This window comes from Pygoscelis adeliae, unplaced genomic scaffold, assembly GCF_000699105.1.
Source record: "Pygoscelis adeliae isolate BGI_AS28 unplaced genomic scaffold, ASM69910v1 Scaffold197, whole genome shotgun sequence".
NCBI classification, from domain to species: domain Eukaryota; kingdom Metazoa; phylum Chordata; class Aves; order Sphenisciformes; family Spheniscidae; genus Pygoscelis; species Pygoscelis adeliae.
In genome coordinates this window covers 2,684,518-2,698,645 of record NW_008825105.1, presented here as the reverse complement: position 1 = coordinate 2,698,645, position 14,128 = coordinate 2,684,518, and the positions used below count along the sequence as shown (strand labels likewise).

The 14,128-nt window shown below is 47.0% G+C and overlaps 1 protein-coding gene across 1 annotated transcript in view; it reads right to left on the bottom strand.

The window, feature by feature from the left end:
* The window catches only part of ANKS1A (ankyrin repeat and sterile alpha motif domain containing 1A), a 77,615-nt gene that overhangs the window by 29,292 nt on the left and 34,195 nt on the right, over positions 1 to 14,128 (bottom strand). Inside the window, exon 12 of the mRNA XM_009327414.1 lies at positions 5,006 to 5,072. Within this exon, the coding sequence (XP_009325689.1) occupies positions 5,006 to 5,072 (67 nt within the window). The remainder of the gene's footprint in view (positions 1 to 5,005; positions 5,073 to 14,128) is intronic.

Sequence of the window (14,128 nt, the reverse complement as noted above, 5' to 3'; positions counted from 1 at the left end):
CATCTGGAAGGAAGAGATGATCAAAAGCGGGTTGCTGGAGCTAAATAAATGCGTGACTGCAAAACACACGTGCAGAGAGACACAGACTGAATACAAACATCTGCTCCCAGGCCAAAACACCCTTTAAGGCAAAGGTTCAGTGGAATCCGGTACCCTTTAAGAGACGGTGTTCCTTGATTCCCCAACCTCCAACATGGATCAGTGACACACTTCTCTTTTCCTCCCACCTACACCACCCCACCCTCGGGAAATACATTTGGAAGATCTTCTTACACGCTCTACCAGGAAATCAGAGGGTCGAACCTGTTGGCCAAGAAATAGATTCTAGCTCCAATTTCTATAAAGATGCCAAGATGCTTCTAATTATCTTATCATCTAGGGGCCTCAGAAGTTTAATGTGCTTGTCCATAACACCACGGCAAGGCAGGGAAGTTTTGTTCCCCTGTTTTATGGAAGAAAGCTTGATGGTACAGAAACCAGCTATTACACCCAAATTTGTATGGGAAGTCTGGGGCGTGGCAGGGACCTGAAACCAAGCGTCTCGGGGCCCGGGCTTGTTCCAGCCTGACTCCAAGGGTCCCTGCTTTCCCTAGACCCAAGGCAGTTGTATGCAATAACTGCTCGTATGTTTGGAGTCTGTTTATACTTATCTCCGCAGTAATTGCCAAGCAAGGCATTTTACCTTTCCAGGCAAATCAGTGATTCCAGAAACAAAACTAGTCAGGAGCCCCAATATCCTCAAAGCCCACCCGTTTTTGAGGATGTGAGAGCATTTGGAAAGTTCCCTGCAGCTCCCTGCGCATTTGTGATATGATCTGAAGCGTTAATACAGCCCTAGCAAAGTCCTGAGGAGCAAAAGCTAAACTCTGCTAGAAAACAAAAGTGTAAGGGTGCACGCACCCCAGGACACCCTTCGTCCTTGCAGTAAGGGGCTGGCAAAGCACTGCCCGCTCTCTGGCTAGCTGCGCTCATAAGAAAGGAAGGAGAAACAGGGAACGTATACGGCAGCTGACCTGCGTACGAGGGATCCCAAACTGAGCGTAACACAGCACAGCCTGCGGGAAAACACCCGGCTTAAGGACAAGGCAGCTCCTGGGTCCGCCTGCTTCCAGAGACGGGTGTCCATTTTGCTGAAAACTCCCTGCACAACGGCAGCTTTTGCTGAAGTGCTGGCTCCTCCTCTCCCCTCCATGTTAGACCTCTTCACTAACGGTATCGATCCATCACACGCACTGCTACAGCTACGGACACGGCTTGGGGAGGGGAGGGCTTGTCACAAAGCAGGATGCTAACCAGTTGCCATTGCATTAGACCAAAAACCACACACCCGTTTCGCATCCCACTGCAAAGGCTTTTGACCCTAGAAAACATAAGCCCTAACCAGTACGTAGTATCTAGGGCAGGCACAGGTTAAACTCCCACTGGGAATGCACGGTGGATTCCTCCTCACCAAAGCAAAAATCCGAGTGACAAATGGATACGAGATAAGCTTTATTATGGCAAGCGTGAGCTGCGTGTGCGGATCCATATTAGCATCTCATCAAGAAGAGACGCTGCCCACCCGGAGCAGTTCAGATGCAGCAGTTTGGAGGTGAAGGATTTAAAAGGACAGAATCCCTCGCGGTGGCAGCTCTCCAGCATCCTCCATCACGCTGCAGTAAAGGCAAACAAGCTCTCGAGTTCTGCTTTTGTTTTTGCTCCTGATTTAAAGGCAGAGAAGGGAATTCATGCTTAAAATACAGAGGGGAAGCACCTCTCCTGCAAGCAGCCTTGTTTAGTGGATATTGATACCTACAGGGATACCCAGAAAAAGCCTAGCATCACCCAAGTTGAGGCACGTGGCAGATTAACCACATCCAAAGGGCAGGCCACCACGGCACCCGTGCTGACCTGCAACTGGCATCACCCCAGTCCTGCTCCCAGCACAGCCGCTGCCCTGACAGAAGTGGCCGGGGAGGACGATCCTCTCCCCCTCTGAAATCCAAGAGGCATCTGGAGAAGGCCATGTCCCCGAACAAGCAGGACTGTTCCCGGCTATTGGGACGGTGGCTCTTGGTCAGCCGGGAAGTATCCCAGAGGACAGCGCTGCCACAGCTGAACTGGTCTCACCATTAGAAAGCATTTCCTACAACAACAATTTCGAGATGTAGATTTTCTAAAACCCTTGAGCAGTACATGATATTTAGGCACCTTTGGTCCCCAGACAGCAGAGTTCATCGGCATCCATTTAATCAAGCTCTGTACACTGTGTCTCACTACAAACAGCTCCGTTTCAAAAGGCACCGTTAAAGCCAAGCAATTATCTCCTCCTTTGAAGACCACAGACTCTGCTCCATATGGGAGACAACGCTCCCGAGGACCCACGGCTCTGCCTGCAGCAGCAGAGAGGACAGGTTCCTTAAACTGCTGGTTTCCAGGGTGAAGCTGCATCCCGGGAGGAGAAGAATTAAAATAAACCTCCCGAGAAGCTCGGAAATGTAGAAGCATTGAGACAGTCAGCTGGGAAAGGGCTAGGTTATTTCCCCACTCTGCAAACAGTATGGAGACACGTCGAGGGATATTTGCACTGATATCAAAGCATCCTTCCTCTATTAGTTCCACCTCCCCTTTACTTCTACTTTCCTCAAAAGAAAGAACGAAAAGTATAGGAAAGAAGCTGGCAAAATTGCAAAGTGATCCTGTTTGATGTGCAGAGCCAAGGCATGCAGTTAGGTCACTGCAGGAGCAACGGAGGAAGATTTTTAACTGAGACTTGGTTCCGACTCTGCTGCTTCAGTCCGGATCCTGACCACAACCTCGGCACAGGGCTCGCTATCCCCCACCCCAGCCGCCTCTACTTACAACGTTTATGGAAATGAGAGTGTTTTAACCCAGGATCGTCTCCCCTCGCTCTAACGCTGCAATGCGGATATGAGAGTTACAATAGTTGCAAACATGGCTGGAGGAGGACCTTGCTCTGCTTGAGGAAAATCAATGCACTAAATGACACCACGATTCCTTCTTCACCTTGTTTTATGGAAATTGGAAAAAGCAAAGACAAAATGCACAACTAAAATAATCTCACGCTATTTATAAAGTTTTATAATAAAATTAATAAAACTACATACTTCAAGGTCACAGAAGTATGTAGGTGAAATATATAGAAAAAAGACACTGTGCTGAGTTTTATCTGATTTGAAGCAACAATAGGGCATCTAGAGTTTTACAGGTGGAAAGTTGGAGAAGAAATGTTAAAATATTCTGGCAAAAACATTTTATGGGCTGCAGAAAAACAGTAATTTTGCTGGAAAAGTCAACGCAACACCCCAGCTACTCCGGACAGTTTGTTTTAGAGGCTGGGTGGCAGAAGCAGCTCTTTACACCTTATTCTATCGCAACCAAGCTAAAACCTGGCTCTTGGTAAGCTCCAGTTAAGACAAACTGCCTGAGCAGGACCCTTCGCCCCACACAGGCTTTGCTCAAGCGTTCCTGTTCCCCGGGAAACATTCCTTAATCTGTGAAATACGAACAGCCTCTAAAGGACACCTTCTCACACAACCCAATGTACGCTGAACCCCACCGGCGGCCAGACAGCCCCCCCGAGCCCACGCTTCCCCATCAGCCGCTGTCTTACCCAGAGGAAAACCGTCCCAACCGTGCCCGCAGAGCAGCTTTATTTCCAAACATGCCCAGCAGTGAACATGCAGCCGGGATGGGTGAACTGCCATGGAGGTAACGGGGATATTTGATATCTTGGCTATAGTCACTCTGATGTACCACTCCAAATACAAAATTCCCACCCTATCCTCCCAGGGCTGAAAGGATTTTGTGAGCCTTAAAGAACAAAATACTAGAATGTGGAGGGCTACAGAGAGGTTCTGCTCATTTCCGAGGGGACAGACCCACACTTAAATAAGGGAAAAAAAGCCAGAAAAAAGAGCATCTCGCTACCGCATTACGTATTTGAAGCAAAAGCAAGAGTGTTGTGGGGATTGTGAGACCAGCCAGAAGACAAATATGCAGCGGCTCTGTTTCAGATGGACTGCTTAAAGAACATTTTGTTGCCATCCACCAGAGAAGAACAGAAACTCGAGACAAACATTCTGAAAGGCAGGAGAGAACTGTAAGCAATCAGTTCGACTTTCTCAGAGGCTACGTCGAGAACAGCAGTAATTGTAGGAGCCAGGAGATCAGTAGAACTTTCTATCCCTAGGATACCGGCTGGAGTCCCTACACCATCTTTCAACTGCAAATTAGATTTTTTTTGTACGTGCAGAAAACCTGATCTTCTTCCTACACATTGAGCGAAGTTGTGAAGTTTTAAGTACCAGGACACAGTGGTTATTGGGCTGGGCAAGCAGGGGCAACGAGCCAGCCACTCTGGAGCTGATTTTACTGCCGCAAGCTTGCAGAGGAGCACAAGAAGTGTCCCAGACCACTCACACAAGCCAGCAACATTCACCTCCACCTAAAGGGAAGGACTATAAGGAGTCCAGGTATCGGAAGAACTCCACAATTCTCAGCAATAAGCCTTTGTTTAACGCTATTCAAAGATGTAAAACATCACCGCAAAATTTACCATATCCTAAACAGTAATACTAAGCCCCAAAAATCTATAAGCAGGCAGTTTCAACAAGAAACAAGATCCCCTACGCACACAGGCTGCTGTCACTGGGTGAGTATTAATCAACACTGGTAATCAGGGTCCCCCCCCTTTCCCATCAGGCTGGGGGTACCAGCTGCGATGCTCTTCACCCAGCCCATTTCCCTCAAAAGCCTGCTGGGAGGGAAGGACAGCTGCATTATATAAAGTTAAATGAATCTACCTAGGGGAGTATTGAATCAAAATTGCTGGTAGCAGTATTGAGCGTTACACTGGGAAGCCGAGGTCTGCTCCTTCTGTGCCAGAGCCTTTCTTTCCCTTCTGAGAGCCAAAGCAGGTTAAAGAGCTCTGCACACAGGAGCCAGCACCCTGTTTTTGTACAGAGCACAACCAAGACAGACACACACGAGCTGGGTACGCTACCTGAGATCCTCTGCTGCTCCTGAGAAAAGTCAATGCCTTCGCCGATGGAACTCATGATTTTCTCAATCTGAAAATAAAAAAAAGCACACGCTGCATTATTCATAAAGCCTCAGGAAAAGTTAAAGGCAGCCCCGGGATTTCACCTGCCACATGACTGCCGAAGAAATCCAAGGAAAGGATGTTAAGATACCTCTGACCCAGAAAAGGTACCCTTAACACCTTGCCTGGAAAAGTCTTCGTAAGGATGGATGACTCAGGAGGGATGCGTACAGGTTGGGACTCCACAGAGCCTTCCCTTCCACAACTTGCCAGTGCCTGAAAATAAACAGCTCCAACAAAACCATCCCTCTGGAGCATAAAATTAGGGAGAAGGAAAAGAACCCCAAACTCCTCAGCTCACCCGCTACGAACATGCAGCCCCACCTTCACCAGCAGCAAAGCCTAAGAAATGCAGTTCACTAACTCTTTCACAGCATGCAGAAAATAAACTTGGCTTCACCTCAGTCTGGGTTTTGTTGGGTATTTTTGTATTGGTTTGGTTTTTTCTTTTTTTTTTTAAACCATCGCATTTCCCAATCCTGTGCATGGACGCTGTGCTCCTCACCCCTTCCACTGCGAGCAGAGATGCTTAGAAAGAGTTTGAAAATAGATCGAGTTTGCAAAAGCAGCAACATCATGGGGGCAAATGCCTTCACTACCCAGGAGAGGGAGCTAAAGACAATTTCATCCCCTGATTTAAGCGATTCACAGTCAATAGCTCAAGGCAAACCCCATGCAATTAAGAAAAAAGGTAAAAACTACTGCCTGAGATGGTGTCTTTTCAAGTCCGCTTAAGAGTTGCATATAAATGACTGCATTTGCCACAAAAAAAAAAAGCAAGTTGCAATTTTCATACAACCTACAGGATACTTTCTCAAATGAGAATAGAAACTTTTCAACAAAAATTCTTCAGCAGAATTTGTAAATCGAGGCTTTCTAATGCAATGCTGCGAGGGAAAACCAACAGTGACAATTACTAGGTTAATTCTGTTAAGATGAAAGACCTGATAAATTGCGCTCAGTTAGTCAATTCATAATTTTCAATAATCTAAAGCACTAAAGCCCACCATTTTCCAAAGAGCAATGAAACACTGAAGAGGCTCAGGTTTGATTGCTTACCCCAGTCTTCAATCTAGAACTGAGCAGAAAATTAAAAAAAAAATTAAATAAAGAGCCCCCAGTGAGAGATTCCTGAACAGAAATCTCCCAAGAAGATATTCCTGCGAGACACTTCAGAGCGGTTGCTGCTGAAGGCAAAGCCGATACATCGACTGGCAACAGATAGCGGGGGGGAGTAAACTTCAACTCTTACACAACTTTTTCTTTTCTTTTTTTTTTTTCCTGGTCTTTTAAGGATAGATTTGGGGAAGGAGTCCAAGTTTTCCTGGACCTCATCCCCCAGCCGCCTTTGCACTGCCTGCATCCCAGCGCGATGCTTTGCTTGGTGCAGCTGCACGAGCTCCCAAGGTTGCCTGGCCGGCAAGCGGGACTCCTGGAAACGCTGCGGGGAGCCTGGAGTTTGACTTCCAATCAAAATCAACGGCAGCTTGAAGCTGAACTCCACTAGGGAGGGTTTTTTTTTTGGTGAAACAAAAAAACCAGACAGTCTTAAAAGGCTCCTGCCAAGTCAGATCTCCAATAAAGTCCTTCCTGTTTATGGGGAGCAGACAGGCAGTGCGCTTGTAGCATTAAAATCTCACCAGGGAGAAGGCATTCATGCGATCTATAGAAGAGTCATTAAAGGATATGGATCCTCTGCCCCTAGAAAACCATGAGGACGAGCACTTCTCCTGGGCTTGAAATACAGTTAATGCTAGTTTACTGGGAGCTTTGAAGACCAGCCTGAAAAAGCAATAATCAGAATTCAAACATGTATGGAAGAAAAGTGAAGTACGTTCTCAAAAGAGGTTTCAGCTAAAGGAAGGGTTTTGAAGTCGCTGGATGCATGGGTCCTGCCACCGGCACGCTGCCCTGCGGCACATAAGGCAAAAGTGTTCATCGCTCTTCTGCCCCTGGACACAACCAGAACTCGAATGTGACCTTTGCTAAAAGAGCTGGGAAATACCTGACCCCAGCGCCGGGCTCTCCATCGGGCTGCCGGGGCCGTGCAGGTCTCGGACAAAGCCAGGCGCCATCAGACGCTGACACAAGGGTTAACGGAGTCGCTAACAGGGTGGCAGGATGAGTGATCAGATCCCTGGTTTCACAGGAGGGTAAAAAATGACAAAGGAGAATTGATACGATAGCCTGGGACATGAAAGCTTTTACTTACAGAAGACAAGTCATTCAGAACTTTAATCAAAAACTGCAAGCTATCTGTACAAGAAATGGGATTTTGTGTTTTAAGCTCAAGTTTAAAAGGAGGCACTAAAAAAGGATGAGGCCACGTAAGAGGCAAAAACATCCCGATTGCAAGTGGACAGAGGCAGCCCTTAAATGACAAAAATGAAACAGAGACAGGGTGGTTCATTTTGCAACTGCTCACATCACTAGCCATTGCTTCAGATAAAAATTACGCAGCTAGTCATCGTGTCATCTGATCTTGCTATTTAGACTCAGTGTGGCTGAATAAGGAAGCCCCAGAAATACAGCTTTGAGAACTGCAAGAAAAAGTTGGGGTTTTTTTTGTCAGCTAGCCTAAGGCTCTTGTGTAAATCAGCAACTCTGCAGTATCAGCAACAGAAGAGTGGGATCAGCTAAACTGGAACCAGTTAAGAGGAAAAAACTGAATTTAAAGTCTGCCTTGTGATGCTGAGTTTTTATTCTACCCTAATCACGCCTTTTAACTGTTTCCCTCCGTTGGAGGCATTTGTGGCAGTCACCTTCACTCCATCAGTCCCGCTCCTCTCCACGGGCTCGGTTTTAAAGAACTTTTCCATTTCTCATTAGTTGTGACGGAGCCTGAAGGACGCGTGAGCGATGCAGCAGCTTCTGCTCAAGCCTGTAGACAACGTGAAATAACTGAGGAGTATTAATTGCCTCATATTTCTCAGCAGAGGTTACTGACTGGAATGCAGAGGTAACCTACGTCTCACGATGCACATTTTTGCCAGTCACCATTTTGGCAAGAACCACCTGCTTTATCTGCTTTTGCCCCTCCGAAGCAGCAAAAAACTCCCCAGCAAAGCCTTGAAATTTCACGGTGCCCTTATGTACCATCAGTACATAAAGGCCATGCAAGACTGGAGGGAAATACAGGGACGGTGCAAAACAAGCCTCATTTCCAAATAAGACCAAGGACTTTGGTACTGACTGTTTTGTTCACTTCCATAGGCAGGCACCGAACCCGAGCTGCGGCAGGGTTTCTGGGATAACTGCCACAACCCTGAGGGCTCGCTGCAGAATTTGGGTCTCGAGGTCAATTCAGTTCAAGCTCCAGAAGTTTAAGGGCATTAAGCTTTGAAGATTTATGTCAATTATCTTCATTACAAGGTATATTTCTAAGCTGGAGCCACTCTTGTACCTACTGTCTGGGATCTTTATCTAAAAAGACATTTACTTCAGCGCATCTGGAAGCCTGTGAGGTTCTTCAGTCTCATGGGATCATTTGGAGCAAGAATCACTTGGTTCCAGCCAAGCTTTTCCTATAACCAGTCACCAAGAGGGGGGAAAAAAAAAACCATAGGTGGGGAAGGAAGAGAGGAGGCGAGGAGAAAAGCGTGTTTGTTCAAGCAGCCCCAGCTCCCTCCGACTGTCTCCCAGCAACAGAGGCAAAGCGCTTTGCAGATCTCTTACGCTGTGCCGGGACCCAGCTCTGAAGACGTGCGGGGACTGCTGCCGGTGCTGCTGGGAAAGGCAAAGAGCACAAGAGCATGTTTCCGTGGCAGATTCAAACCCCACATTTGCAGCCCCTCTTTGGTCAGAGCTACGACTCTGAATGTTATTTGGCAAGAGCCAGGTAAGCTCCCTCCCATCAGATGCTCATCACAAAAAAAAAAATCCCATTTATTTCCTAGCATTTTTGCACTGGTAGAGCCAGCATTTCGCCCTCCCCCACCGCATTCCATGCTTGGATGCCCTCTTCCACCCTTACCCACTTGCAGTTTTGCTCTTTCATAATGCAGGACGAAGGATAAGAGAAAGTTTTAACTTGATTTTAAGAAAGGTCGGCTCCTCTGCTGTGTTTCTCACCGGGAAGAACCAATGCCTACTGCAGTACTATGGCCCTGGAGAGGACGGTGCACAATAGAAGGACTTTCCCCATCTTTTCACTTCCTTTAAATGTAGGTAAGTTTTCTAAAAACAACTTCTCCCCCATGCATGGAGGTAACAGGTGCCCAAAAGCTGCAGACAAGAGGACAACGGGAATCCAGATCACAACCCGCTCTGCTCTCAACAGACTGGATGAGTTCCCCTGCCCAGGGCAGGTCGCCACAGTCTGACACCATGAAAAATTTGCTTCCTTCCCTGCATCCCTTTTCCATAGCTGGATTCAAACTGCAAATTAACTCCGGGTGCCAAGCCAAGTTCACTTGTTTCCATCGCACTGCCCTCCCCTAATACGAGAGGGACTTGATGCTTTTCAGGTTCAGTCCCCAGCACTGACAGTTCTGCAGTCAAAACACAGCCGTGAGGGCTTGCAGGTGCTTCTTCAGCACTGAAACACCCACGAACTTTTCCTCAAAAGCAGAGAATTGCCCTGTGCTATATAACACTGAATGGTAGTGAAATAATCACACGGCAAAGGATTACCTTTCACAACCCATCCTTTGCTAAACGTCAGTTTGATCTGGAGGTGGTCCCCGTTATGCACGGTCAAAACTGTATCACAATTAACGCAAAGGGAAATCCTGCTTCATGCCCTCGGCTCTCCGCAAAAAGAAAACACTCTCCCAAGTCACACACCAACTCAAACACCGGTTTATTGCTGATCATCTCGATTTAACTACTAAGAGGTTGCAAAGATAAGAATACAGGAGAAGGACACAAACCTAAAGAGGGAATGAACGCTTTAAAGCATCCCTGTCCTCCACAACCAGTCCTCAGCTGCACTCTACGGCACTAAGATGGGGCTGGAAGAGAAGATACCTTGAAAATAGCCTATGTTACAGTTTTTTAGGCTGTTCTTTCCCAGTGGTTAATTATTAAAATACAAAAATACCATGTTTAAATATAGCACTGCAGTTCAGACTTAGTTGTAGCCTGAACACTCAGTTCCGATTTGTTTTGGCTTAACCTGTTTTTTTCCACTGAAGCACCAAGCATCCGTCCCTGAACAGGTTGTGGGGTGGGGGGGTTTATGTTTTTCTTTTACACCCACAGAAATAAAACTGCAAAATCCTTTTGCCTCCTAAATTAATACAATCACGTCTGTTATTCCTAATCTAGAGGGGTAAGCTGGCTCCACGCTATAAAGATATTTTAGCCAATGAGGCCCGAAACCCTACCAAGAAAGGAGACAAACTATTGCAAAGCTAAAATACTTTGGGAGAAGGAAAGGCTGCAAGGATGGGAGAGAGCCCTTCAGCAAACCCCAAAGCAAGGGGTGCGATGGGAAGGAATTGCAGAGCGGTTACCGGGATTGAAGCACACTGATTTATTTTCACATTTGCTTACATTTTGCCGAAGAATAAAAATACCCCCAAAAAAGGAGCTGGGTGCGGCTGAGAGTCATCCCGGGGCTGGGGAAGTGGTAAGCTCTTCCACGCAGGCAGGCAGCCACGAAAACATAGCAACTGGCAATTCACTCCAAAACAGAACTTTATCTTAAAACAAACTATCCCAAACGACTGAGTTTTGATTAATGGAGAAAAAGGTATTTGTTTGTAGAAGGCCAGTAAAAGCCAGGCCAGCTTGGAGGACACGCTGGATGCTGAGGTTTGTTCTGCTGGGAAGACAGAGGACATTTCAACACCAGAGTCCCGCAAAGTAATTCCCCACCTCACAGCACTCATGGCAGAAGCATCTAATGGCTTTTGACACGAGCAGGAAGCAAGATATCTCCCTTCCTCTGATACCACCCTGCGTGACCAGCAGGAGACAGGTCCCGCATCTTCTGTGAAGACAGTGGTGCCAGGTACAGGGCACCGAAGCCTCCAGGGACCCTTCTCCTCGGAGGGCACACGTGGCCCCGCAGAGGCAACGCTCTGCAGCCAGCCCTGATGCGCTTCATTTCCACTCCCCTGCCCTGATGGACGTGAAGCCGCGGTGTCCATATTAATCTCTCCAGTTTTTCCTCCCCAGAGCCAACGCTGAAAGTTTGGCGCCAGCGAGTCCATTGAGAGAGACAGAGGACAATGAAACAAGTCCCGGGGTCTTTTCTCACCAAAATAAAGGACAGCCTCATGCAACACGAGTTGTCTGCAGCAACTCATTTGCATGCAGGGAAAGGAAGCTTCATTCAGAAAGCACAAAATTGAGCAGCACTCCATTAGCGTGACACTCACCCCGGTTCGGGGACATCTTTATGCTACTGGAGCTTTCCGGAAGGGGCTTAGTAAAACCTCACCTACGGCTGAAAAGCCCTTACGTTTACCATCAATATAAATGCAGAAGTTTCGTTCTCGGTCTCCGCATGCAGCATCAGTGACTCCCAAGGACATAGCAAGGTTGTCCTGGGAGAAGAAAAAAAATACATATACATGTGCATGCCAGCATTTGGATGACCAGGTACTGCCGAGAGCTACAGCTATCCTACCCCAGAGGGTTTATAAGCAGGGTTTCCCCTCCCTCCATCCCCTCCGAGAACAATAGGCGGTCAGAGCATCCAGCTGCTCCGGACAATGATCTGCACTGCTGTTCTGCAGCTCCGCAGGCTTAACACCCCGCACTCGCATCCCCCAGCCAAGCTCCAAGCTCTGAGCCCCACAAAACAGCTCCGTTCAGAGTAAATGCATGCTTCCCCGCTTCGAAATTAAGAAGGCCAACCAGAAGGGCAGGTCTGCGTATGTTAACTAGGAGGTTGGAAGTGTGCCTGAGACACCAGGCTATGTCGGCCAACCTTTCCACGCAGTGCTCTCCTTCTAACACCTCCCTCACGCACACAAACACACACTCCTTTGCAGAGAGCTTATTTCTGAGAAGCCAAATATTACCATTAAAATCCAGATATGCCTTGATATACAAAGGAGAGCCCCTTGGACGTTTTTATCCTGGAAAAACAGCTTTTAGAGTTAACTCAGGGGCACTGAAGAACTCCTCCAACGAATTGTTTTCCCTTTAAATCACTGTAACAACTTCAGACTTGTTAAATCAGGTACGAACACAACGAGATGTAACAGATTGCTTTATTCTACTGCTCTTCACAGGCTCCTCACTGCTGCATCAGCCCCTGACACCTGGGAAGCCTGAATAGGGAACTACATGCTATCATCTAGGGATGGTTTAGAGTTGAAGGTGTGTCTGCACACATACTTATATTGAAACACATGTAACTACAGCGTGTCGCCTCTGGGAACAAAACCAGCAGGAAACGGCTTTTTTTTTTTCTTTTCCTTGAGGTGCTTTCTGTGCTTCGGCAGATCACCCAAAGGTGACAGCAGCATCCCCACCTCTGCGACATGGGGGGGGACTGTCAGCTTGTGCCACCACCAAGAGCGTTAGGAGACAGTGGACCAGGGTTTCTCCTCAAAACCTCTCCTGCCTGGTGCTTCCCGAGCTTAACCTTCCCTTATAGGATTTCTGGTATCACACATCCACTGCCCATCTCTTTCTGAGCTCTGCACATAGCAAGGAAAAACCCCGCGTGGGGTCAATGACTTCTGCTTCCTCTGTGGCCCCTTCCCAAACTGGCAGCTTTAAATCACCAGTCCAGAAGCCTGGTCACAAGGAAGATAAGCTATGGCACGCCTGCACATGCATCAAAGAAACAGAAACACTGAGCAATAAAGTTATTCAGATAGAAGTCTATAATTAAATAAAAACCACACAGAAACAAATGGCACACTATCTACCATATGTATGGTACGAGTGCATTATAATGACACCCTGCAGCATAACCATAATTAAGAATATATCAGGATTTCCATTATAAATCCTTATTATTCAGGGGTTCATAACCTATTGTACAAACTCGCCTGGGGCTAGAGCTCGGCAGACAAGATAGCAGTTCCAACAGCATATTTTATTCTTGAAAGCTACTTGAAAGCTACCCAAAGTTGGGTTTAAGGGTTATCAGTATTTTGAATTTCTGCAATTCCAAGTAAGTGTCAAGGGTTAAGTCTTCATTATTTCTAAGCTTCTACAACCGAGGGATGGGGCAGATTTGGTTTGAAATTATTAAAAAAAACAGACAAGCTGCTTCTACAGTTTAAAAACCCCTTTGAGTACAACAAACACCTCCAATTACAAAGTGACCAGTCTCATTACAGCCTAATGGGCTAGCTGGAAAAAGCAGGGGAGAAAAATAAGGGTGTGTTAGGTCAATGGACGATGCTGGGGAAGCACAGAACGCCTCCATCTGATGCTTCCATTTCGTACCAATACCACAGCAACAAACCCCAAATACAGCAAAGGTAAGATCGACCATGGGCTGTACGGTTGCCTGAAAAAGACGATCTCTCCTGCACACAAAGCCTGACTCTCAACCTTCAATATCATGGTTGCAAGTTTGTGTCAGGCAGTTACAAGGTGACTCTAGCCGAACACGAGATGCTGCTAGCCGTTTCCAACTGTGGTATGGATTTTCTAGTAAACAAGAGCAAGTTATTCTGGGGTTGCTGGGAGGAAAAAGAAAGCAGAGCTATTTAATCAAGATTTAGGATTTTCTTCTTTTTTTAATTGCTGACTTGTGAAATCATCTCTCAAGAGATGCGGTATACGGTCCGGAGGGGACGGAAGAGGTCAGCACAAGCAAATGACTCAAGCGGCAATTGCACAATGGTGCTGAACACCAACACCCTGCGCAAGAGCGACGGCCTGAATGAAAAAACAGATTTAGCCTTTTTGAGCATCTCAAAATTAATACCCAACTTACACCACGAGTCCCGTAAATGGCAATAACACCCCTTAGCTGATACTTCCACATTTTCTAGGCTTCTCGGCACAGTGGTAATCGCACTGGCCCAACTCCTCCTGCTTCTCATTTCAAGTTTAGGAAACACATGGTGAAAAGACACCTCAGACAGCCTTCCCCAGCAGCCATAC